This window comes from Mustelus asterias, chromosome 2 (assembly GCF_964213995.1).
Source record: "Mustelus asterias chromosome 2, sMusAst1.hap1.1, whole genome shotgun sequence".
Lineage (NCBI taxonomy): Eukaryota > Metazoa > Chordata > Chondrichthyes > Carcharhiniformes > Triakidae > Mustelus > Mustelus asterias.
This window is the reverse complement of record NC_135802.1, coordinates 138047752-138075152: the sequence shown is the minus strand read 5'-3', so window position 1 is coordinate 138075152 and position 27401 is coordinate 138047752. Positions and strand designations below refer to the sequence as shown.

The following is a 27401-nucleotide window of genomic DNA, read 5'->3' as shown; positions in this document are numbered from 1 at the left end:
AGGGTCAAAGTATATAAAACTGCTCAGCTTTATCTATCTCTGAAATTTCATTACTGTTAACTTGAGAGTTTATAGCACCAGATCCAGGCTCTGGCCAGCTTCAGCGTGTAGACAGGCCCTTCGGCCCATACTGACCAAAATGCCCATCCAGGCCAACTCCATTTACCTGCATTTGGCCCATATCCCTCTAAACTTTTCCTATCCATGTATCTGTCCAAATGCCTTTTCATCCTTTGGACATTCTGTGTTGCATCATTTTTATAAACTTGTTAGTCTAATGCTGTGCTAAGTTTAAAAATGGATGTCATTATGTTCACGTGAGGATATTGCTTGGAACGTCCTGCCTTCTGGTTGAACCCCTAGCAGAACTTATAAGCATAACTGTCATGTGGTGCATCATGTTTTTTATAACTACTTTAAGCTATTGTGAAATGTGGATGAGTGTCCATGCTGAAGAAGGCAGCCCAAATGCTTTACTCTGCAGATTATAATTACCTTGAGGACTAATTTGGTTATATATCAGCCAGGAATAACAATCTATGGGAACATGAGATGCTCCTGCACTGTATGTATTGATTACGGCTTTGATAGCTTTATCCTCCAAAGACCACCAAAAGTGAGAAATCCTGTAGCTTTTAGCCACTTCAACAGCTCACATGATTGAAATGTTTGCTGCAACAATGAGCCAGCAGGCCAAAGTGCCTAGATGTCTCTGTTGGGTATATGATCATTAATTGAAAGGATTCCAAGGAGAAAAAAGTCTCAAAGCAATGTGCAGTGAACTCAAATAATTCAATGTACCAGGGAAAGCTAAATAATGTGCTGCTATCTAACCTGCTGATTTATTCTTGTTTCTGTATAATTTAAGTGACAATAAATTTGAGTGTATAGTTTAGCCTGATCCATTGTGTTTTGTCTGACAATTTGGTGAGACCAGAACTATGGTGGTATTTCATACTATTGCCAGAACTGGATGTTGTACATGAATAAGCCAGCGACTAGCAGTATACTATCCCAAGTTATGTTTAAGTGCTGATCCAACTAACTGAGCTGTCATTTTTAACACATTACTACATCATTTCTTTTTGGAAAGTATACTTGTCTACCACCTCTCCCATTTTCCCAAGTATTCGATTTTTGGATTGGTTCATGCAGATCTAACTTTTATGATGCATTCACCTCCAGTTTCCTCCGACACAAAATGGATTACACCACAGAAAACATGTATTTTTCAAAGGAATTATTTATGTAAACTAGCAAAACAAATCACTTTCTGTAAGAACTCAAGATCAGAAGCAACTTATCAAAGTGGCACAATACATTTTGAAAGATAATTTGCACCGGTTCATTTGTGATTTGCTTTCACTTTAATCCAGGAAGAACTTGGACCGACTGCCTACATTGTAATGAATCAACAGCTTGCATTTATATAGCACCTTTAAGCTAGTAAAAAAGGACCCAAAGACATATCAAAGGAAAATTATTGCACTAAATTTGACAAAAAAATCATGTAATGAAGACAGATGCTCAAACCTTGATCAGAGGGGTAGATTTTAAAAACAAGGAGAATGACATGGAGAAATGGAATGGTTTAGGAAGGGAATTTCAGAATCTAAGCTATATAAAAAAAATGTACTTTAGGTCAAATTAAAGAAGTGCAGAGATGTGAAAGTGGTTACAGAAAAAGAAAGTGGATGGTTTGCTATGCCGTAACTGAGGCTACCTTCATTCAATGAATATAAAAGAGGCTAATAGCAGTTGTTCCTACATTAAATAGACATTCCAACAACCTTTTCATTCCTCCCAGTTAAGCTGGCTGTCTTTTCAAAGACATTTAACATTTCTAAGGTGAGTAACCTACCATTTGATGTTCTTTGGCGATTTGCCTTTGTCCAACAGAAAACAGATTATAACTAAACATAGTAATTAACTTAGGGTAAAGAACAAAGTGTTCAACATCATGTACATTGCTTTAAAATTTATTGCCTCAAGACACATAGTTTAATATAACTATAACAAGGTATTAATGAGATTCAATTTATACATCCATAACCTAATTAGGTCAGTGGATCTTTGTTCCACATGCAACTAATTTGGATTATTAAATAACATAATTCATGGTTACAGATCAAATACAAACAATTTACAAGTTTGACACAGAGACACTTGGCAATTATAAGAAACTCAAAAAAATTAAATGTTTTGTAATTGTCACAGTATTGCACATAGCTAATAAATACTGATTTTTAATTCAGCATTTTTAACAATTAGATAATAGAAATTAGAAGTTAAAATTCAGAAACAAGTACTTTAGACACTTGACACCAAATGATCCTAAACTGGTGCAACAGTGTTTAGAAACATCACAAATGTTGTAGTATAAACCAGTATTTGTGCTTAAGCATTCTATGTTTAATGTGTCCAGAATAGGTGAGGAACCAAACTACAGTTAAATCATAGATTGAATTTACCCTAACAATTCACATGCCGGGGATATTTTTGCCTCTAATCAGCAACATGATCAGTAAATGTTTAAAAAGTGCCATGTTGTCAGCATTATTTCATTTGTTAATGTAAGCTTATTGTTTTCAAGTAAGTTCACAGATAACGGCAGTGATTGATGACATGGTTTTAATATTTATCTCTCTAGTCTTATAAACTTCCAAAACACACATACTTGATTTCCAAATAATCATCGATGCCATATTTGGAGCCTTCTCTCCCGAGGCCGGACTGTTTAACTCCTCCAAAAGGCGCCTCAGGGGTTGATAACAGTCCTTCGTTCACACCGACGATTCCAACTTCAAGCTGTTCAGCAACCCGCCAAATCTGAGAAAGATCTCTGGAGTAAAAGTAACCTAGAATGGTAGCAGATAATAAAGTTCACTGGTGACTGGATAAAGTTGGAAGAAATTTTGTTACCCCATCAAACAAGAAACAATTTCTTGACTCAGTGAGAACTGAAAGCGGACAATTTCATTTTAATTCAGCATTGCTTTAAAGCAAGGCTATGGGGTCATGCCTCACTAATGTACTCACCAGCCAGACCTACAGTGGAAGCATTGGCTATAGTTAAAGCTTCTTCCTCAGTCCGAAACCTGCAAGCACAAAAATGCATGGCATCATACGCCATTCAGCCTCACTCGCCAGCTCTTAGAGCTGTTCAATTAGTCCTTCTCTTTCCCCAGAGCCTGCAAATTTGCCTCTACATATATATATCCAATCCCTTGCAGAAAGATGCAATTAAATCTGTTCCCACTACTCTTTCAAGCAGGGCATGATAGATCACAATGAGGGTGATACAAATAATGGCAAGCAATAATTTTTGTTTGTTTTTCAGAATACCTTTTACATCAAGTGCAAGAACCTTGTTGATGGGGCAGTGGGAAGTGGGCTGGGGGGGTGTGGGTGTATGAGGAAGACGTTGAGTGAATCGGATTATGGATCTATTTACACATGGATTTTTTTTTGGAGTGGGAGATATCACAATGAGAAAATGCTGGAAATACCCAGTACGTCTGACAGTATCAGTGCAAAGAGAACAGCTAACATTTCAGGTCAATTAGCTTTTTCCAGTTATGATGAACGGAAGAGATGTGACAAGTTTAAACCCATGTGGGAACCCAAGTGGATCCCAGCCATGACTTTCTTCTGATAAGATATATGGAACAATCTTTGTTCAATTTCCCTCCAGCACCTCCTTTTCCAGTACACGGACTGCAGTGTCGTTTGTACTCTTGCTCTGAAACTGGACAATTTCAAATTTGCCTCCAATTTTCATCCTTCCCTTGGTTCCATCTCTGACTTTCCCTCGACCTCTCAGTGTCCCTTTTCAGGGATAGCTTATGGACCAATATCCACAAACTCCTACAGCTTCTCCTCGACTACAATTCCTCACCCCCGCTTCCTGTAAATACTTCTAATAAAATATTGACCATTTCCGTACTTAAGAACAGGTGCCAAAGGTCCAAACGTTTCCTCCTGTGCACAAAGCATGTCTGTTGTGACGTTAGAAAGAAGAGTTGGTTCAAAGAATGTTGCTCCAGAACTGTGTCGCTTTCCCCCAGTCACAATACAGGCACCACGAGACGTTGCATCACTTATCTGACTTTCGACCTGGGACAGAGAATTAGGAGATAATAGTGTTTGACAATTAAAAACTCTCATCCTCGAATTCAAATCCCTCCACGATCTACCCCACTTCCTATGACCATAACCTCCTTTCGCCCTTCAACCCTGCATTTCTCCAACTCTGGACTTTCTTAGCTCCATTATTTACCTTAGTCCTTCATTAACGGTCATGCTTTCACTTGTCTAGATCCTTCCTAGACTCCTTATCTCATCCTTTTAAGATACATCTTAAAACCTCCTTTTTTCACCAAGTTTATGGTCATTTGTTCCAATAACTCCTGACATGGTTCAATGTCTAATTATGTTTGGAAATTTCCTGTGAATGACCTTGGGGCATTTTACTACGTTAGATGTGCTATATGAATGCAATTTATTGTTGGTTAATTTGGAAAGTTTGGTGCAGGATCCCTTAATTCTGACAACAGTTTCTGAAGAAATAATGAATGAATAAAAACCATTGGAAACCTTTGAGCTAACGTGAGCTATTTTAGCTACAGTTAACGTGGATTGCCTTGATTGAATACAGGTAGCTTGTTACCTTTTGCACAGCTCTTTCATTGATGAGGGGACCCTGTGTATTCAGCTCATCAAATCCATTTCCAACACGCAATTCCTGATTCATAGCCTTCACCATCTTCTCTACAAAAGAATCGTGGATGCCCTCCTGCACAAGGAACCGATTCGCACAGACACAAGTCTGCATTCCAGCAGGAATCAAAAGAAATAAAATGTCAATATTCAAATATGCAGCACAAGTCAGATTCCAGGCAGCAATGAATGGTGCTCAGGTACGGCAGCTAATGGAACTGCCTCACTAAGTGGAAAAATAACTAAATCGCTCCAATAGATAAGCACTGGGCTATTTCTAAAGTATTACAGTGGCTTTTGGAAATTAAAACCAATAGGTGACTGCCATAAATTACAGAACACAAATAGCTGATAATCTTGAATTTGATTCTGAACTCAAAAATGATTGAATTATGAGAGGTTAATACACATCTGACTGAAAAAAATGGTATAAAGCAGAAGTTAGAATCAGTACCAGCTAAGCAATTACAGTATGGTTGTGAATATCTTTATGGTGCTGGTTCTAGATAATGAAAATCAGTGAGTGTTTAAGTGTTGATCTTTAAAATCTTGAGCTTTTTCATATCCCCAAGACCAAAACAGAAATCATGGGGGAAGGATGGGATCCCTGGGGATTAGCACAACCATTTGTTTGAACTTCTATATGTTGCCAGAGAATGATAGAAAGTGGTCTGGGCCCCCATCACATATAATGGGGAGGTGCCAAATGGAGGCCAAGCTTGCCTACTGGCCTATAGGAAATAGGAGTGGGGATTTCATTTTGGAAGGAAAATTTTAAGCCCTTAAGTACATAATCGTTAGCCAAAGACTATGAGATAAGAGATTAAAGTAGTTTCAATGAAATACTAATTGTCATTAATAATCAATTGTTAATGTGCACAAGGGGTGTTATCAGACGTGCTGGTTAGGTGCACCGGCTATGCTAAATTCTTCCTCAGTGTACCCGAACAGGCGCCAGTGTGTGTCGACTAGGGGATTTTCACAGTAACTTCATTGCAGTGTTAATGTAAGCCTACTTGTGACACTAATAAATAAACTTTAAACTAAAGCTCAGGAATCATTCCTACCACTTTGAATTCCATTAATTGCCTTTGTACATGAGCAATATTGCTGCCTTTGACTTTGCTCCTGAAACAACTCAGGGTTATACGGGTTTGATATTGTAAATGTACTTTTGCTGTTAACAGAACTTGCATCAATCTCCAAAGCCATCATCATTCTGATCACCTCAAACATCCCCCTACCCCAGCAACCAAAAATTGTTTAAACTTCCTTACTGAAACCATATGAGGTTGGTGGTAATTGACCACAGAGAGATTGTGTCAAGATTAAAAGGGCAAGGCATTTGCTTATAGACAGGCCAGACTAAATGGAATATCAAGAATTATGGTATTCGAATGGCCAGGAAAAATGAAACAACTTTAAAAAAACTGTCAAGAGTATGGGAATTGCTGGCAAAGTTCCTCTCAAGTGATGGTGAACCACCTTCTTGACCCACTGAAGGTTAGCTTGGGAGTTCCAGGATCTTGATGATGAAAGAATGATACATGTCTAAATAAAGTTACTACTTGACTCAGAAGTGACGGGTCTTCCCATGCACCTTGGCATTTATTTATTTATCTAGTGTTTTTGATTACCTAACAACACCCCAACAGTTACGTGTAGGTAAATGCAGCAATGAATTTGTTGAAATGTTAAATTTGGATAGTGTGCATCATTTCTTAATCATAAAACCCTTCCCTTGGCTTATTTTCCCTTTCAGTGATTATGTGATGCTGTTAAGCAGATTCACCAATGTTAAATAGTATTTGTAAACTTATCTGCATTAACGATAAATAATTGTCCCAGCATCAAGAAATCTCAGCAATGGGATGGAGAAGACCATCAGGGTGGGCATTGCATTGTCGGAGCCTGATGCATTAACGTAGTGTCCAGCCTCTAACACAAAACCCACCACTGTATATACAGCAACAAGCATGTATGTTGCGGTAAGGGACACGTTCCATTGTTTTAAAATATTTTAACCATCTACCATCCGTTGTGGAAGGGGTTAATATTAAGGGCGATGTTTCCAGTTCCCAAACCAGGAGCCATAAATAAGGTGGTCAATAATAAATCTAATAATGAATTCAGATGAAACCTCTTTACCTGAAGAATGTGGGACTTATTATCATAAGGAGTAGCTGAAGCAAACAACACTGATGTGTTGAGAAAGGAATGAAAGGTTATGCTTATAGGGTAAGACAAGAATGGTGGAAGATGATTTCTGTGGAACATAAAGCAATGGAATAGACTAGTTGGGCCAAACGGCCTATTTCAGTGTTATAAACTCTATGTATTTCCATGCAAATTGCTGAAAATTCTTCTCTGCCCCCAAGTCACTCTTAATTTTCACTTTTATGTTGCATACAATCTAAAAATTAGCATTTCATACCCACAAAATTGCACTGTAGTGAGTGCTAACTGGAGCCTGTGAGCAACTTGGACTTTTTCTAGAGTGCCATGTCAGGGAGTGCTTCACAAAGTATCCTGATCTGCGCCTTTAAACAAAGTTTCTGAAAGTATAATGGAGGAACAACTGAGGAGCATTTTCAAGTGTTAATTTGGGAATACACTTCCATTTCTTACCTCGTAAAGAAGCTCTGCAAAGGGTCCTTTAATTCAAAACTCTTGATCTGATCTCTGTCTCAAGCTACTCACCTGCCCAGAGTTTCGGAACTTGGAGGCCACGGCGCCAGCGACAGCTTTATCCAGATCAGCACTGTCAAAAACAATGAATGGAGCCAGTCCGCCCAATTCCATAGAAGCCTTCTTCACAGTGTCAGATGCTTGACGCAGGAGGATCTGAAAAGCGTAACTGTAGCTTGTCAAAACACTTTTTTCTGAATTTCAATCTATAGGAAGGGTAGAGGCAGGAGCTTTCTCTGTGCACAATGTGTTAATAAAATAATCAAGAACAGGTTCTGGTTTTGTAATGCACAGGGAACACTTGACTCCCTAATCATTCACCAAAATTAAATAGCCAGTTTTCAGGTTGACACTGGCAAATCAAATCAATATTCTTTCATTTTAGCAATAACAAACTGTGTACTAATTTGAAGTTTCCATTTATAAAGCTGCCCTCACTTACACTGACCGTTTTAAAATTCCCCTCACGACATTTAAAAAAACTCCTGCCACGTTTGGAAAAACTCCCTTCACTTACAATAACTTGCATTATAAAGCTCTCTTTACTTGAAACTTATAACACAAAGTTCAACTCAGTGACAACTTAGGGCAACTAGCATCAGTAAGGAAAAGTTAGGAGATTCTAGTCATAGAGGTTTACAGCATAGAAACAGGCCCTTCGGCCCAACCTGTCCATGCCGCCCTTTTTTTAAAATCCCCTAAGCTAGTCCCAATTGCCCCGCATTTGGCCCATATCCCTCTATATGCATCTTACCCGTGTAACTGTCTAAACGCTTTTTAAAAGACAAAATTGTACCCGCCTCTACTACTACCTCTGGCAGCTTATTCCAGACACTCGCCACCCTCTGTGTGAAAAAATTGCCCCTCTGGACCCTTTTGTATCTCTCCCCTCTCACCTTAAACCTATGGCCTCTAGTTTTAAACTCCCCTACCTTTGGGAAAAGATATTGACTATCTAGCTGATCTGTGCCCCTCATTATTTTATAGACCTTTATAAGGTTACCCCTCAGCCTTCCAAGCTCCAGAGAAAAAAAATTCCAGTCTATCCAGCCTCTCCTTATAACTCAAACCATCAAATCCCAGTAGCATCCTAGTAAATCTCTTCTGCACTCTTTCTAGTTTAATAATATCTATAATAGGGTGACCAGAACTGTACACAGTATTCCAAGTGTGGCCTTACCAATTTTCGTACAACCTCAACAAGACATCCCAACTCCTGTATTCAACGTTCTGACCAATGAAACCAAGCATGCTGAATGCCTTCTTCACCACTCTATCCATCTGTGACTCCACTTTCAAGGAGCTATGAGCCTGTACGCCCAGATCTCTTTGTTCCGTAACTCTCCCCAACGCCCTTCCATTAACTGAGTAAGTCCTGCCCTGGTTCAATCTACCAAAATGCATCACCTCACATTTATCCAAATTAAACTCTATCTGCCATTCGTCAGCCCACTGCAATGGGAGATAACTTTCTTCACTGTGCACTATGCCACCAATCTTGGTGTAATCTGCAAACTTACTAACTATGCCTCCTATGTTCTCATCCAAATCATTAATATAAATGACAAATATCAGTGGACCCAGCACCAATCCCTGAGGCACACCGCTGGTGTTGATGTGCTTGTGGATTACATCCACAAGTGACAGAACATGAATGATGATGATGATTAGGATGGGTACTTGGGGGGCTGTTCTGAAATGACTGTGCAGATGGGGGAAGGAGAAATAACCAGAGAACCTATAAACAGCTGTGTTACAACAGGCAGGAGTGAAATCACAGAAAGGGTGCCACAGGAGGGAGCTTGTGGATAAGAGTGGAATGAAATCGCTAGGCATTGAAGCAGTAGGAAAGGAAGTAATCACCAGTCACAGTCGTACAGACTGCTGATGATGACGTTGATCCAGTCTTAAAGTTGTTGGTAAATCATAAGCTGGAAAGGCTTGAACTTGAGTGAAGGTGAACGAGTAGTCTGGACAGCAATGGTATTTTATGCATGTACATACAGATGTGCACATAGATGCACACACAAACACGCAGCTTTGAACAACTGGTGAATTCTGCCAGAATATACTTTGAACTGCCTGACCATGGATAACATTGCAGTTTCATGAAACCAATTACGCAAATCAAGAATACCACACTGAGATCACAGGGTAGCTGTCTTGTTACCTTCTTTCCAGAACACTCATACCCGATTTGGGACAACCAGCCAAGTTTAAATAGAGATAATAACAGTACCGGATAATACATCCCTGGAGTACTATACCACTTATTTTATTTACCAGATTATTCAGTAGCTATGGGATAGCTTTCTTATTCATTGGTTAGTGCTTAGGCTATTCAATGTAGGTCAAATCACAATAGTTGGCATAATATATACACTTTATTTAATCAAGTTACTTCAGGTGTATACATTATATAGGCTTGTGCAATGAGTCACACCATTAGATCCTGTTTCTTACATGATTCATGAAGTATATTCCAATGATTTAAAATGAGCAAGTCCAATCCAGTCTGCTCACGTTATCCAAGGATTTGACAAATCTCAGCCTATTAAATCTATGCATCTCGGCAACTGATTCCAGTATTAAAATGAAACACTCGCATCCCATCTGCTTCTCACGTGCCGTAACTGAATGTTTCCAAAAGATTTTGCATCAAAGACTTTGCAGACAAATTATCAGCAATGTAACAAGATGTATCAGTAAAAGTTAGCTTTACCATCATGCACCAAAATACCCACCTTCCCAGTAGCTGTGGAACCAGTGAAAGAGATTGCAGCAACAAGAGGGTCTGTACAAAGTACCTCTCCTACAGCAGGCGTTTTGGACTTGGAAGAGGGGATTACATTGAAAACCCCTGGAGGAATTCCAGCCTGATCTGCAAGCTAAAGAAACAAGAAACATCAATGCAATGAAATTACTTTTGAGAAACATTTACCTCTGGAATTAAGTGAAGCCTCCACTTTGTAGTGGTCTACTTGAAAAGTCAGCTTTTTTTTTTAAAAGCTGAATTTTATACAAATGCAAATACTTGACTTAGTTTGTCCATGTCTTGTATATGATCCATAAATCTGGAGTGATTTAACTCCAGGGTTATCTCTTTCCATGATTCAAAATAAAACTAGTTTTATGCACAATCTTTCTGAGCAAACTTTGAGATGGATACTCAATAGGTGATGTTAATTCTGGGTACAATATGGAGACATACACAAATGCATATGTAAATATAAATACATAATTAAACTTTTTTCCAATCCTCTGGTAAGGGCAATTCTTTAAAAGACCATGAAGAGGGTTTGGTAGGCTGCGTAAGAAAAAAGATGATCTGTCTTGTTGTGAGTTAGTGCTGGTTCAAGGGGAAATTAGTGTGAAAAAGTTTTGTTACATAGCTTTGTTAAGACTGCTTGCTCTCTAACTGGTCACTCTCACAGTGACCCTGGAGTTTCCTACAGCAATTACCGTTGCTACCTGAAATCAATTAAGTAACTCGGGATGCTAAGATAACACCCACATTACACGTAACCTCGGAGGTGCCAACACATTTCCACTTACAGAAGATGAAATGATAATCTATTGAGGCGAGGTCCAACTGGAAACCAATAAATTGGTTTATGAGCTGCCTTTGCTTTTAAAGTTAGCGCTGTTGAAGTTTCTGGCACTAGCTTTAGAAGGCAAGACCTCTTTGTCTTTCTGGTTGTTCCCTTCTCCCACTGAACAGAAATCAACAGCTTAACCACTGAAAATCAGCCCCAACCCAGCACTAGTGTAGAAGTTTGGTTTGGCAATTTACTAATCAAAGATACCATCTTAATGACTGTGTAATATCACCTTAGCTCTAATATCACAAAAACAAAGGTAGTTTTAAATTATTTATATTTGTATTGGTAAATATTAGAAATAAGGTATAGTTTTAAGTGAGTTTAATTTAGTGTTGCTGTGTAAGCAAGAGTACACCTAGTGTTAGATTCATGCTGGGCAAAGACGTTCGTATATATGGGGGTTTTGGTTTCGATTTGAACTGCTTCTATTGTGCTTAGAGAAGTTATGGCGTGAAAAGTAAATAAAAACTGGCAGAAGCATGAAGTTGTTTCTTAGCAACCGGGGCACCTTTTAAGGTATGAAGGCTTTTTGAGTTTAGTTTTTAGCTAGATATATTGGCAGTTGGAGATGGGAGATCAGGGAGAGAGCATCTTTCAGCTCTTGCAGAAGAAAAGTTGGACAGGACAAGGGGACTGCAAAATAGACAGATTTCCCAAAGTACCAGACAAAGTCAAGACAACCAGGGGACCAGGACAGAAAGAATGTCTAAGGAAGACTGAAGTTAAGGAAACAGATACCAAGAAGCTGAGCAAGGTACTGTTCACGAGAATTCAAGGGAAAAGCAGATAAAGAGTTCTGAATTGAAGAGACAATTGTAGTAACCAGATTTAAAGTAGGAAAATAGACTTCAGAAGTAAATCAAAGGTTTGAGGCCATCTTAATACAATCTGGGAATCAATGGTTAAAACAACTGTGAAGAGTTTGTGCAACTGTCGAGACACAATCCTGAAGAGGGAAGTGTTAAACCTGAAAACGAAACTTTGATGGGAAGCAGCTGAAGGAAAGCGTTGCTTAAAAGAAGATTTGGAAGTGTCTTTTTGAAAGTGGAATTTGAAATCACTTGTGTGGAAATTGGAGTTCAGTGAAACAAGGTGGCTCATGGTGCAAGAATCATATGGGGATTTTGAGGAGAAATCAACAACGATTCACTCAGGTTCAGAGTGGAGTGTGTCTGATCACAGACAGCCTGTGTGGTGAAAGGGACTACTATAACCGAAGATTAAAATTTGTATGTATTTGTGAAGCTAAGGAGTATTGTGTCATAATCAGCCTTGTAATGTTTAACAATGTTTTTCTCTTGTTGTTAAAAGCTAATTAGCTTTTAAAAAAGCTACAATCTTTTGAGTCAGGGTTCCATTCTGGGACCTTCCCCCAGTTATATCAACTGGGATCATAACAGTAATATATATATATAAATATTCACAACCAGAGAATTTGTTGAGAAGAGTTTGCCTAAATTGGCTAAAGGCCTCTTGTGTTCTGCATCGCCAAGAAGATAATTGATGGGAGGATTACACGGGACTGAGATTAATTGAAGGCTATATCAGTGCATTTGGTCCTTTTGTTTTTTTCCCTTTTCCGTGACGCATCAAATCCAAGATTTCAATTAGTTTTGGTTTTGTTAATAACTGCTGTATGTATTCGTGATGTGGAGATGCCGACGTTGGACTGGGGTGGGCACAGTAAGAAGTCTCACAACACCAGGTTAAAGTTCAACAGGTTTATTTGGAACCACGAGCTTTCGGAGCGCTGCTCCTTCCTCAGGTGGGTACCCGGTATAACTTACCTCTGCCAGTGCCAATGCAGATAGTGGAGTATCTTCAGCTGGTTTCACCACCACTGTGCAACCGACCGCCAAGGCTGCCCCAGCCTTCCTCGTGAGCATAGCACTGGGAAAATTCCACTACAAATAAAATAACATGAATTAGACAGTTTCAGAGTAAATCAGTTTACTCTGTTGAAGATTACAAGGGCGATTTTCCCCCCAAAATTCTAAGCGTCAAATTTGTGTAAAACCTGGAGTAAATCCCATTGGTTTATTCAGCGGGAGTTTCAAAATGAATCTCCCACACTCTGTGCACTGCAGAGTGCCTCAGCGTGAATCATGCTGAAAATCAGGGGCAGGGCCTATTCCCACTGGAGAAGCCAGCAGCATAGCGCTGAGCGGTCCACTGCGCATGCGCTGATCTGTCATAGCGGAGATTGGCGCATGCACAGTAACCCCGCACTGCTGGCCTCCTGATCGTTGGTCAGCCCCTAGGCCCTCATCGCTGGCCCCCCGAACACGCCTCGAACCCCCCTCCTCCAGCAACCCCGATCTCTTGACCCCCCCCCCCCCCCGTCACTCAGACCAAATGCAAAGTGGCAGCGAGAGACCCTACCCCCTACTAATCGCCCCCAGAGGCCCTGTCCCCCATCAGGACCTGCTCCCTTGGTACTGCCCGGTGGGCCGTGCCACGGTACCTCCTGGGCATTGGCACTTTGCCCCTTTGAGCAGTACCAGCCTGGGCCCCCTGCCTGATCATCAACAGCTGTGGGGGGTAAAGAATTCTAAAGATTCATAATCCTCCTGAGTGAGGAAATTTCTCAACTCAGTCCAAAATGACTGACCGCTTATTCTAACACTGCAACTGCATGTTCCAGATTCCCCAGCTAGGGGAAACATTTTTTCAGCATCTACCCTGTCAAGCCTCTTAGCGATTTTAAGCATTGCTCTGTCTCCTATAAGAATGGATGGATACTGCCATCAAGGCAGCCAAACTATTCAAAATTGTGCCATATATAGTACGTTTTCTTTTCGTGGACATATAACACACTACTTTTTCACACTAAACTCGCCCGTCATGTTTCTGCCCAGTTCACCATCCTGTCTGTGTCACCTTTGAGTCTATATCTATCCTCACTACAATCTACAATACTGCCAACTTTTGAATCATCTGCAAACTTTATAATGCTGCTGCCTATACCAGAGGCCCGGTTGTTCATAAAAATTGAGAAAAATGATGAATCAAAACTGATACTTGTGGAACGTCACTGCAAGCCATTTCCCAGACTGGAAAATATCCATTCACCCACACCCTGTACTTCAGCCATTGAGCCATTTCCAGATCCATACCAACACTTCCCCCTTAATTTCAGAGGCTTCAATCTTAACAAGCCTCCTGTGTGTCACAAGCTGAAATCCTTCCGAAAATCCATATATACATTGGCAAAACTACTTTGAACAACCTTTTTTGCTACCGCAAAGGATTCATTCAAGTTAGTTAGACATGATTTTGCCTGGAACAGGTCCATGCTGGCTCTCCTTGATTAGCCCATATCCTTCCAAATAAAGGTTTATTTTGGCCTTGGTAATCATTCCTAATAACTCCCATATCACCAATGTTAGATTGGCTGGCCTGTTGTTTCCTGACTAATCCCCCTTCTCCAATTTCTTGAACAGTGATATAAGATTACAAGCCCTCTGTTTCTCCAGCACTACTGCTGCATTCATTCAGAGCTGAAAGAATGTGACAGACGTATCTGCTATCTCTACTGCTGATTCTCCCAACAAGCTAGGATGTCTTCCATTTGGACCAGGTGAATTACCAACTTTCAGTAATGCTAGTCTTTTTCATGCAAACCCTCTATCACAACGATGCCCATAACTTTCTTCTTTTTCTACAGTGTAACCTTGATATTATCCACTTCTCTGGTAACATCAAATGTAAAGTGTTTATTTAATACTTTAGCCATGTCCTCTGCATGAAGATTTCCCATTATTGGAAATTATAAGTCAAAGTTTTCTCTAGCCAACCTCGTGCATTTCAAAAAAACGTTTATACACTGTTTGCATTTGACTTAATGCTGCCTGTTCTTCTTCAAAACATAGCAGAAGGAGCTCCATTTAAACTCTTGTCCAGAAGACATCATTCATGATGATGCAGCACTCTGTCAATACTGTTTGCGCTTAATTACGTGCTCAAGTCTTTAAATAGGGCTTTAACCCACAAACTTCACATTCGGTGATATCTCAACCAGTGAGGCACGCCACCAGCAGTAGAATCACATAACGTGTCCTAAATTCCTCAGTATCCTGAGTTATTATGTTCGTCAGACCCAGGACGATGGTCATTAGCAGAGTGATTAACAGCAAATCATCTTACCTCTCGTCAGGCAGCATTATTCCGAATTATAATCTTCCAGGGATTAAAACTTTTACACGTGTGACCCATTAATAGTATGGCATTAATTTGATTCGGCTGTAACATATACACCATGAGCAATTTGCAGTACATGATAGGAAACTTAGATCCAAACATATCATAAATAAGTTTTCCATCTACCAAGGCATCAATGATGTAACACTGCAAACAGGCAGCTTTGATGAGTAATACTCACAGGAGTTATAACAGCTGCTACTCCTATTGGCTGCTTCAGAATTAGGATCCTACGGTCAGGGGAAGAAGTAGGTACAACATCACCATACACTCGACGAGCTTCTTCTGAAAACCACTCCAAGAATGATGCAGCGTACAGTGTTTCACCCAAGGCTTCTTTCAGTGGTTTTCCCTAAAGAGGGCAATTTACCAAGAGTTAGGACTTCTACTAAAAAGTTGCAAAAATCAAATATAGAAGTATTCACAACACAAGAAGAATGAGGAGAGATCTTATAGAAACATAAAAGATTATGAAGGGAATAGATAAGATAGAAGCAGGGAAGTTGTTTCCACTGGCGGGTGAAACTAGAACTAGGGGACATGGCCTCAAAATAAGGGGGAGCAGATTTAGGACTGAGTTGAGGCGGAACCTCTTCACACAAAGGGTTGTGAATCTGTGGAATTCCCTGCCCAGTGAAGCAGTTGAGGCTACCTCATTGAATGTTTTTAAGGCAAGGGTAGATAAATTTTTGAACAGTAAAGGAATTAAGGTGAGCGGGTGGGTAAGTGGAGCTGAGTCCACGAAAAGATCAGCCATGATCTTGTTGAATGGTGGAGCAGGCTTAAGGGGCCAGATGGCCTACTCCTGCTCCTAGTTCTTATGTTCTATATTGGATGCAGAACATGGAGGGCACGTAGTCTAGATTGAAAAAAAAACTAAGTTCAGCATTATAAACTGGTTCAGGGATCAGATATTAACACACAATCCAGCGAAGTTAAAGCTCTACAAGTGTAAAACTATATATCATGTTTTGAGAATGATGCATCAATACTCCAGACACTGTACTCCAGACATTGTACTTTGTCACCGATGCAAAATAATATCGCAGTAGTCCTGCTTACTCTTAAATGCAAAGTAATTTGGACTTCACGTGAATGATAAACTGGAGTACAAATCTAAATTCAGGGTTTAAACATGAGAAAGAGACAGGGTCAACTGTGAGGTGCTAATCTCACTTGTTCACATTAGATACCACATGGAATGCCAGTCCATTGGGAGCCCTGGGCATTTTGTAAATCCACTTCACCTCAATTTGACCACCCTCACCCAATTAATTTAAGTACAGTTCTTCTGGTACTGTACCTAGTACCTTACAGTGCCTTTCATATTATAGCCAATGAAATGTTAGTGCTACTAGCTCCTTTTTCCCTTTATTAAGAGGATATGGGCAAGGCCAGCATTTATTGCCCATCCCTAACTGTCTTCAAGAAGGTAGTGGGTGAGCCACTTTCCTGAACCAATACAGTTCACGCGATGTAGCCACATGCAGCACCAGTAGGTAGGAAATTTCAGGATTTTGACCCAGAGATCCAGGAATAGTGATATATTTCCACATCAGGAGGGTGTGCGACTTGAGGAACACCTTGCAGGCAGTGGTATCCCCATGTATCTGCTGCCATTGTTCTTCTAGGTGGTAGAATCCATGGGTTTGGAAAGTGCTGTCAAAGCAGCTTTGGTGAGTCACTTTGGCATGGTCTGTACCTTGCTAATTGGCCAAATTGGCTGCTTTGTCCTGGGTGGGATTGTGTTTCTTGAATGTTGGAGATGCATTTACCCAGACAAATGGATCCATTGAACAACTAACACCTGCCTTGCAGATGGTGGAATGGCTTTGGGGAGTCAGGTGGTGAGTTACTCACTGCAAAGTATCCAGCCTCTGACTTGCTCTTGCAGCCACAGTATTTATGTGGTTGTTCCAGTTAGGTAAAGGTAAAGTCACCACAGTCCCAGATGACCCTTTTGAGGGTGAGAGCTGACTGGTGGTGATTTAACCTGAGGATCACCACACTTCAGGCATGGGACAAAGTTGAGAAGGCAAGCCTTCATGAATAACCTCAACTGGTACGGGGAACAGGTGGACTGTTGGCATTGTTCTGCATCATGAACCAGCTATCCAGCAACTGAGGTAAAACTGACCCCAGTCCAGTTCGTTATACTACCTGCCAACGGTGACCTCCAGGATGTTGATGCTGTGCTTTAGTGATGGATGAGAGTCAAGGAGAAGTGGTTAGAGTCTCTCTTGTTGGAGATAGTTACTGCCTGGCATCAGTGTGGCTGAAATGTTACTTGTCACTTAGCAATGCAAGCATGGATATCATCCAGGTTTTGATGTGTGCGGACATAGACTGCTTTATTATCCTTATGGTGGAGAGAAGATCATTGATGAAGCAACCAAGATAGTCAGGACGAGGATATTGCCATGAGGAACTCCTGCAGGGATATTCTGGGCTCAGGTGATTCAGCAACAAACACAACTATCTTCCCTTGTACCAGGAATGACTCCAACCACTGGAGAGGTTTCCTTCTATTCCCATTTTATTGGGGCTCTTTGATGCTACACACTGTCAAATGCTGCCTTGTTGTCAAAGGCAATCACACTTACCTCTGGAATTCAGCATTGTTGTCCATGTTTGGACCAAGGCTGTAATGAAGCACAAGTTGCCCTCAGTTGACAGTAACTCCAATCTAAACTTGATGGATTTGTCATTTCAAGCTGCAGTGGCTTGTTGAAAAGTGGTGATTGGATTTAGAAAATCCAACAGGTTTACAAAGGGCAGCCAGGCAATAAAAAGGGGAAGACAGTGACACAGTAGTAATGTCTAATGTAGATGGTAGACTGGCTTTGTAACATCAGGAGATGGGTCACTAACTGCAGATTTCCCATCCTCTGACCAGGTAGTAATCTAGCTAATCTATACTGGTAATCTGGACCAGTAACCTAGAGGGCCAGACTAGAGCTCTGGGGACATGGGTTCAAAGCCCATCATGGCAGCTGGTGGAATCTGAATTCTATTAATCTGCAATATAAAACTAGGCATTTGTGATTGTAACCATGACAATTATAATTGATTATTGTAAAAGGTTTTAGGGAAGGAAAATCTGCCATCCTTACCTGGTCTGGCCTACCTGCGTCTCTGGAGACACAGCAATGTGGTTGATTCTTAACTGTCCTCTGAAATAGCCGAGCAAACCACTCAATTCAAAGGAAATCAGTGATATCAACAAATGCTGGCCTTGCCAGCAATGTCCATGAAATGGAGAAAAAGATAAATGCAATTGCCCCACCAATCTACTCTTGAACATCAGAAAAGCGATGGTTAATATTGTCGACAGTGCTATCAAGGGGCATTTACATACACAGCAATAACCTGCTTCCAGGGACACTTAGTCCTGACCTAATTGCAGCCTTGCTCCAAACATGGATAAAAGAGCTGAACTCAAGAGGTGAGGTGAGAGTGCTTGCTCTCGGGATCAAAGCAGCATTTGACAGAATACAGAATCTGGAGTCTCTAGCAAAATTGAAATCAATGAGAATCGGGGGGGGGGATCTCTCCACTGGATGGAATCAAACCTGGCACAAAGCAAGACAACTCTGGTTGTTGAAGATCAATCACCTCAGCCCCAGGACATAGATGCGGGAGCTCCTCAGGCTAGTGTCTTGGGCCCAACCATCTTCAGCTGCTTCATCAATGACCTTACCTTCTCTCCATCATCAGATCATGTGGGTACACTACACCACATGGACTGCAGCAATTCAAGCCAGTGGTTCAGTGCCACCTTCTCAAGGTCAATTACGGATGGGCAATAAATGCTGACATAGCCAATGATGCTCACATTCCGTGAAAGGACACAAAAGTGAGTGACATCTGTGCTGTGTGAACCAGAGGCACACCTCACTGATACCAAAATAAAAGGGCTACAAACTCTGCAGCGTAGAAGGCCGAGTGGTGATCTTACAGAGGTCTATAAAATAATGAGGGGCACAGATGAGCTAGATAGTCAATATCTTTTATCAAATGTAGGGGAGTCTAAAACTAGAGGGCATAGGTTTAAGGTGAGAGGGGAGAGGTACAAAAGTGTCCAGGGGGGCAATTTTTTCACAGAGGGTGGTGAGTGTCTGGAACAAGCTGCCAGAGGTAGTAGTAGAGGCGGGTACAATTTTGTCTTTTAAAAAGCATTTAGATAGTTACATGGATAAGATGGATATAGAGGGATATGGGCCAAATGCGGGCAATTGGGATTAGCTTAGGGGTTTAAAACAAAAGGTGGCATGGACAAGTTGGGCCAAAGGGCCTGTTTCCATGCTGTAAACTTCTATGACTCTAAGCTATAAACTGAAGCTGACCAGTACAATCCAATCTGAAGTGTTCCCTGGTGAAAATAAAAATTAAACTGAAATGAGTGACTATTAAACTTGACTTAACTTAATAACAGTTAGGTTGTAAGAATAAAACTAGTGTGTAACCTTGCCTAAACTTCAAGATGTTCAGGGACAGCACAGTGGCACAGTAGGTATCACTGCTGCCTCACAGCGCCAGGGACCCAGGTTCAATTCCTGGCTTGGGTCAAAGATGTGTGGGTCAGGTGGATTGGCCATGCTAAATTGCCCCTTAATGTCAGGGGGACTAGCTAGGGTAAATATATGGGGTTATGGAGATAGGGCTTGGGTAGGATTGTGGTTGATGCAGACTCGCGAGGCCGAATGGCCTCCTTCTGCACTGTAGGATTCTATGATTCTAAGCCATCTTATGCTTTAATATAACATACTTTAAATATTTTAGTTACAGAATTAAATACATTTTTGATATTTTAAACTCAATTTTTAAAAAAGTGTTGTGTGACCATGTGTGCATGCGAGAGAGAGAGAGACAGTATTAGAAATTTCAGAAGGTATATGAAGTGGAAAAAATCTTTTCCTCAATCTTAGCTCAAAAACAAAATCTCAATTTCAATTTTATAGCAAGTGCAAAGTTTTCAGTTCCCTCACCTGATTCGCTGACAGAAGATGTAAATATTCCAATTCCTGACACCTGTGAGACATACAGATAGAGGGAGGCAGACAGAATGCCTTTCGTCATTCTAATGTTCGTGATAAAAAACTAAACAAGTTGGATTTTGAAAGGAAACAAAGCCTCTAAGGGGACAGAATTTTGGGCGGGGGGGGGCGGAGTGGGTGAAGAGAAGAGGAGGAGAGAAATAGATTGAGAGCGATAGGGTTTCTAACCACTTGCCATCTGCTTTTTGGTGGAAGTCAATAGGAGTGAGGGATGAATAGTTACAGGCGATGTTCACGACAGCATCATCAAAGTAGACAGAAGATAGTGGTCAAGCACGAAACTCGAAGGAGATGTCATAGCACTACTGATGGGGAATAAGGAAATGGTGGAAGAGCACAAAGGAATGAAATAGCACAGTGTGCGCAGCAAAGCACGTGATGACGTACAGCAGGGAAAGCAAATCACTGAGGACTGCAAATTACCATGTGCAATATTACAGGAGACTGACCAGTACTTACAAGAACATTTTTTTGCCTTGCATGCATGGATACATCTCAACTCCATACATCAAATTCTGGTACTAATGACAAGGTAATATTTAAACTGAATCTTCTGAAACAGGTTAAACTCTGGGAATTTCCTGTTAACGAAGTACAATAATTTAAGTCCGTGCGCTCAGTGTGAGTTAGGGCATGGGCAGCAGCTTTGGATGACCTCAAGTTAACAGATGGTATGCTGTTAAAGGGTGACCTGGAGTTTATGACTAAAAACATAAAGGCATGGACAGGGCAGGCATTTCAGCAGTAGATGGACGGAGGCAAGGGTAGAGTCAAGCGATGTTACAGCAATATGCAATCTTAACGATGGTGTAGCTATGTGGTCAGAAACTTATCTCAGTGCCAACCATTATATCAAGGTTCATAATTTGATGAAGGGTCATCCAGACTTGAAACATCTCTTTCCACAGATGTTGTCAGACCTGCTGAGATTTTGCAGCATTTTCTGTTTTTGTTTCAGATTCCAGCATCCGCAGTAATTTGCTTTGATCTGATGATAATTTGGATCAGCTTCAATTAGTTGCTAGGGGGAGGAATGGAACCAGTGGCTGGGGAAAGGAGTTTGTGACATGAACTGAAGACAATGGCTTCAGTGTTGTCAATATTTAGTTGGGAGAAAATCTTTGCTAAGCCAGCGCTGAATGTCGGACAAGCAGAGTGACAGTCTAGGGATAGTGGAACCAAAAGTATATGTTATCCAGTTAGTTTTGAAAGTCACGTTTTTATATCAGCTTGATTACACATTAGCACTATTGCATAAAAGAACCAACTTTAACCTGTAATTTATATCAGTCTTCATTCATAATGTTACCCTGCACATGGGAAGACAAAACAGGCCCAGACAATTAATCTCTTGTTTCATTAAGGATTTAACACAGCACAGATCGCGTGTCAGTGACCACATCAACAGCTAGTAAGAACTCAGATTTACTACTGGCTTAAGAGTTTCACTTCTATGGATATCCTACACAATTCATGAGTTGCTCAATTACTTTTGAATTTATGGAATTACTCAGCACAGTAAAAAATTAACACACACACCATATCATACCCTCAGATTCTACTTACTGCTTTAATCTTTTGAAATTTTGATTTAACGGTTAGTGAAATAGATATGCTACTTTCCCTGATTAATTTACTTTGATAAAACTGATATAACCATACCATATTAAAGAACAATGTATTTTCAGTTAGTTACTCACATTAGTGTTTCACTTACATTTTCTGCAGTAATTAATCTTGCGAGTTCATCTTTGTTTTTTAGCATCAAATCGTACCACTTTCTTAATAAATTACTTCGCTCCTGAAAACAGAAGAATCAAAAATGGCAAACTGAAAGATATATATATATATATCGGTGCAGGCTCAATGGGGCGAATGGTCTCGTTCTTTACTGTAGGGATTCTATGAAACAGATCCTTTAAATAAAATCCAAGGATTTTGCCAAAAACAAATCCGTCCTTCCTTGGGCCACCATGCCCTATCTGTGGACCAGGATTCACGGACATCCGTCAATTAGTTTTTCAGATTTATTGTTTACAAACAGATGAAAACATTGCCTCTGCCCACCTTCACTGGCAGAGGAAACAAGATTGATGAGAACTCACCTGGCACGGCAGTACTGCTGATTTCCCTCCTGCCAGTGACTGCTAAAAGTGTCTACAATGCAGTTTGACACAATGACACACTGGGATCTCCTGACCTGAGGAAAGAAAAGTCAGCACACTGCAACATGAAGCCAAAATGAAGAGGGCCAAAGGAGACGAGAGAGAGGGGGGGGGGGGGGGGGGGGGGGCAAGGAGGCGAGAGAAGGGCGCCAAGGGGGTGAGAGAGAGGGGGGGGGGGGGCCAAGGGGGCGCAAGAGGGGGGGGGGCAAGGGGACAAGAGAGAGAGAGGGGGGGGAGGGCAAGGGGGTGAGAGAGAGAGAGGGGGGGGCCAAGGGGGTGACAGAGAGGGGGGGGGGTGGCCAAGGGGGTGAGAGAGGGGGGGGGGCAAGGGGGTGAGAGAGAGGGGGGGGCAAGGGGGTGAGAGAGAGGGGGGGGCAAGGGGGTGAGAGAGAGGGGGGGGCAAGGGGGTGAGAGAGAGGGGGGGGGCAAGGGGGTGAGAGAGAGGGGGGGGCAAGGGGGTGAGAGAGAGGGGGGGGGCAAGGGGGTGAGAGAGAGGGGGGGGCAAGGGGGTGAGAGAGAGGGGGGCAAGGGGGTGAGAGAGGGGGGGCAAGGGGGTGAGAGAGGGGGGGCAAGGGGGTGAGAGAGGGGGGCAAGGGGGTGAGAGAGGGGGGGCAAGGGGGTGAGAGAGGGGGGCAAGGGGGTGAGAGAGGGGGGGCAAGGGGGTGAGAGAGAGGGGGGGCAAGGGGGTGAGAGAGAGGGGGGGCAAGGGGGCGAGAGAGGAGGGAGGGGGGAGGGGGGGCAAGGGGGCGAGAGAGAGGGGAGGGGGGGCAAGGGGGCGAGAGAGAGGGGAGGGGGGCAAGGGGGCGAGAGAGAGGGGAGGGGGGCAAGGGGGCGAGAGAGAGGGGAGGGGGGCAAGAGAGAGGGGAGGGGGGGCAAGGGGGCGAGAGAGAGGGGAGGGGGGCAAGGGGGCGAGAGAGAGGGGAGGGGGGGCAAGGGGGCGAGAGAGAGGGGAGGGGGGGCAAGGGGGCGAGAGGGGAGGGGGGGCAAGGGGGCGAGAGAGAGGGGAGGGGGGCAAGGGGGCGAGAGAGAGGGGAGGGGGGGCAAGGGGGCGAGAGAGAGAGGAGGGGGGGCAAGGGGGTGAGAGAGAGGGGGGCAAGGGGGTGAGAGAGAGGGGGGCAAGGGGGTGAGAGAGAGGGGAGGGGGGGCAAGGGGGCGAGAGAGAGAGGAGGGCAAGGGGGCGAGAGAGAGGGGGGCAAGGGGGCGAGAGAGAGGGGGGCAAGGGGGCGAGAGAGAGGGGGGCAAGGGGGCGAGAGAGAGGGGGGCAAGGGGGTGAGAGAGAGGGGGGCAAGGGGGTGAGAGAGAGGGGGGCATGGGGGTGAGAGAGAGGGGGGCAAGGGGGTGAGAGAGAGGGGGGCAAGGGGGTGAGAGAGAGGGGGGCAAGGGGGTGAGAGAGGGGGCAAGGGGGTGAGAGAGAGGGGGGCAAGGGGGTGAGAGAGAGGGGGGCAAGGGGGTGAGAGAGAGGGGGCAAGGGGGTGAGAGAGAGGGGGGCAAGGGGGTGAGAGGGGGGCAAGGGGGCGAGAGAGAGGGGGGGGCCAAGGGGGTGAGAGAGAGGGGGGGGGGTCCAAGGGGGCGAGAGAGGGGGTGGCAAGGGGGTAAGAGAGAGGGGGGGGGGCCAAGGGGGTGAGAGAGAGGGGGGGGGGGCAAGGGGGCGAGAGAGAGGGGGGGTCCAAGGGGCGGGGGAGAGGGGGAGCCCAGTCCTATCCCTCTGTCAGTCCCCCCTCCCCGGCTCTCACCTTGCCGGTAGCCGCTCTCCAGCTGGCTAAGCTGCTGTGAGCCGCTCTCACCGCCTCCCGGGCCTCCCGCGGGCCGCAATCCGCCACCTCCATCAGCAGCTGCCCGGTGGCCGGGTCCAGCACCGGGAACAGAGCCCCGCCATCCGCCTCCAGCCAGCGGCCCCCGATGTAAGCCTGCGAGCGGCTCAGGCCGGACTCGCTCCGGCTGGAGTGGAGCCGGGGTCCGGGTCCGGGGCGGGGGCCCGCTGCCGCTGTCAGCGCCCACATTCCGCTCCTCACCCCCCGCAGCATCGTCCCCGCACTGGGCAAACCGAGGAGACAGCGAGTGGGAGGCAAGAGTCACCCCGCCTCCCTGCGGGCACCAGCCAATCGGGCACTGGCGCACAATAGCGCCCCCTGCAGGACAGGAGGATTACTGCACTGACACCCCAGCATCCAGCCAGCACCCCACTTTCACTGCACTACATTTTATGCCCCCCACCCTGGCATGTGTTTGAGTGGCAGTGTGGGCACTAAAATGTGTTGGGTGACCACCGCACCACCTTTTGCGCACCCTCATGCCAACCTCCGTAATATACTAGCTGAAATTTGATTTGATTTGTTTCATTTTCCCAAGTATTAGTATACAGTGAAAAGTATTGTTCCTTGTACGCTATACAAAGCATACCATTCACAGCGAAGGAAAGGAGGGTACAGAATGTAGTGTTACAGTAATAGCTAGGGTGTAGATTGGCAGCCTATGAATAATTGAAGGCTTGTATGTAAGCCAATCAACCAAGGTAATATGCTGTCAAAATACGGTTGGCGTGGGAAGGTGAGCAGCAGCGGGCAGGCTGTATTTTTGTGGTCAAGTTCAAAAGTGTGAGGAAGAGCTGCACCTGTGTGCATTGGAGGGACTCCTCCAAAATGTCACCCCCTTCCTTTCTTGCCACCTGCCCTCCATACCCCCTCCCCACATTCTCTCCCATCCACAGGTTCTTGGATACTACTCCATTCTAAAAGTCCGGGACTTTTCACTGCTCTCCTTCATGCTTCTAGAACTAGAACAGCCAGCGCAGCACAGAAAGAACCAGGGGAATACTCACTGCTGTCCTGAAATTATATTTATCCCTTAACCAATATCACAAACAATAAATCATCAGCTCATTATTTCACTGTTGTTTCACAGGACCTGCAAATGTGTTTCCTACATTACAATAATATGTCAGTCACAACAAAGAATGTAACTAACAAACAGCATCCATAAGGAATGCTGGCATTGGGGGTGTAAAGAATATTTGTTGGGTAAAAGTCCCAATCATTTTGCATTCAGTTTTTGCACTATACATGTTGCATGGAACTTTAGTTCAAATTCCAAATCATATTGAGTTGTAACTGAATACCAACGGTGACCAATTAATTCTTTCATCACTACATACTTACAGATAAATCATTATTGTAAATGTTTTCTCAATGTTCCAGCAAGTCATGCCAGCTGACTGAAGTACACCTACCTGTTAACTACCAATCAGCTTTTTAATGGAGAATAGTTGCTGGCTCCTCAAAAAAATCAAACAATGCTGTACTGTGTGAGCTCTTTGTAAGAAAAGCAAAGCTCAAACTGGCATCATTTACTCACAATGGGCAGGGTATTAAATTTAAAATGAGCAGTTAACGATTGAAAGGATTATTTGACCATTCAACTTTAGTGCCTGTTTAAAATTCCTGAAAGTGTTTCAAATCCAATTATTACCGTAGAGTTAGACCATTGTAACTGAGATTTTAATCAGATTAAGAAAAAGGTGATATGGGCATTAGGAAGAATGAAGGTGGATATTAAAATCTTTCATTTTTGAAATGCTTCTTAAAATGTTCGCATTCAACATTCTCATTATTCCCGTGGCTGCAATTTTTAGGGCAGCACGATGGCACAGTGGTTAGCACTGCTGCCTCACAGTTTTTCACAGTAACTTAATTGCAGTGTTAATGTAAGCCTAGTTGTGACTAATAAATAAACTTTTTGTCCTGAAAGTTCCAATTGACTTAGAGGGCACAACCTCTTCAGTAAGAGATTCCAGATTTCTACTACACTCCATGCAAAAACACATCTCCTGATTTAGTTCCTGAATGTTGTAGCACTAAGGTGTGCAAGTCCACAAATCCTTGAAGGTGGCAACACAGGTGGAGAAGGTGGTGAAGAAGGCATATGGTATGCTTGCCTTTATAGGACGGGGTATAGAGTATAAAAGCTGGAGTCTGATGATGCAGCTGTATAGAACGCTGGTTAGGCAACATTTGGAGTACTGCGTCCAGTTCTGGTCGCCGCACTACCAGAAGGACGTGGAGGCATTAGAGAGAGTGCAGAGAAGGTTTACCAGGATGTTGCCTGGTATGGAGGGTCTTAGCTATGAGGAGAGATTGGGTAAACTGGGGTTGTTCTCCCTGGAAAGACGGAGAATGAGGGGAGATCTAATAGAGGTGTACAAGATTATGAAGGGGATAGATAGGGTGAACAATGGGAAGCTTTTTCCCAGGTCGGAGGTGACGATCACGAGGGGTCACGGGCTCAAGGTGAGAGGGGCGAAGTATAACTCAGATATCAGAGGGATGTTTTTTACACAGAGGGTGGTGGGGGCCTGGAATGCGCTGCCAAGTAGGGTGGTGGAGGCAGGCACGCTGACATCGTTTAAGACTTACCTGGATAGTCACATGAGCAGCCTGGGAATGGAGGGATACAAACGATTGGTCTAGTTGGACCAAGGAGCGGCACAGGCTTGGAGGGCCGAAGGGCCTGTTTCCTGTGCTGTACTGTTCTTTGTTCTTTGTTCTTAACTTTTAAGATATGCCTCTTTGTTCTGGATTCAGTCGGCGGAGGAAGTTGTTTCACTTTATCTCTGATAAAATTTTTTATCATTTTATACTCCTTGATTAGATCACACTTCAAATCTTCTATGTTTGAGGGAAGCATGACCTTTTGGCAATTTGTCCTCATCTTTTACCTTATAGGCCTCCCCATGGTCATTCTGTCCCCTTTCCAATATCCTTCCTGAGGGGTGGTGACTTGTACTGAACAGTGTTCCACATAAGGTCTGATTGAAGGGCTAACTACAGAAGCATAATTGTCTCCCTTTATATCCCAACCCCCCTTGAGATCAGGTTAATATCAATTTGTGTTTTCGACTGTACCTGTTCACTAGCTTGTAAGGATTTGTGTCCATGGGGTGGAATCCATTGTTACATTATTTGTATCTTTATTAT

The 27401-nt window shown here is 43.2% G+C and overlaps 1 protein-coding gene across 1 annotated transcript; it reads right to left on the bottom strand.

The window, feature by feature from the left end:
* Window positions 1-1963: 1963 nt before the first annotated feature.
* aldh5a1 (aldehyde dehydrogenase 5 family, member A1 (succinate-semialdehyde dehydrogenase)) lies at window positions 1964-24481 on the bottom strand. Its single transcript, XM_078241926.1, has 10 exons — window positions 24165-24481; window positions 21984-22067; window positions 15391-15561; window positions 12797-12913; window positions 10152-10295; window positions 7420-7563; window positions 4670-4828; window positions 3947-4116; window positions 3040-3098; window positions 1964-2858 (listed from the first exon to the last, which is right to left on the bottom strand). Exons 1-10 carry the CDS (start codon window positions 24453-24455, stop codon window positions 2653-2655), a joined length of 1545 nt encoding a protein of 514 aa, XP_078098052.1. The 5' UTR covers window positions 24456-24481; the 3' UTR covers window positions 1964-2652.
* Between the last annotated feature and the right edge of the window lie 2920 nt (window positions 24482-27401).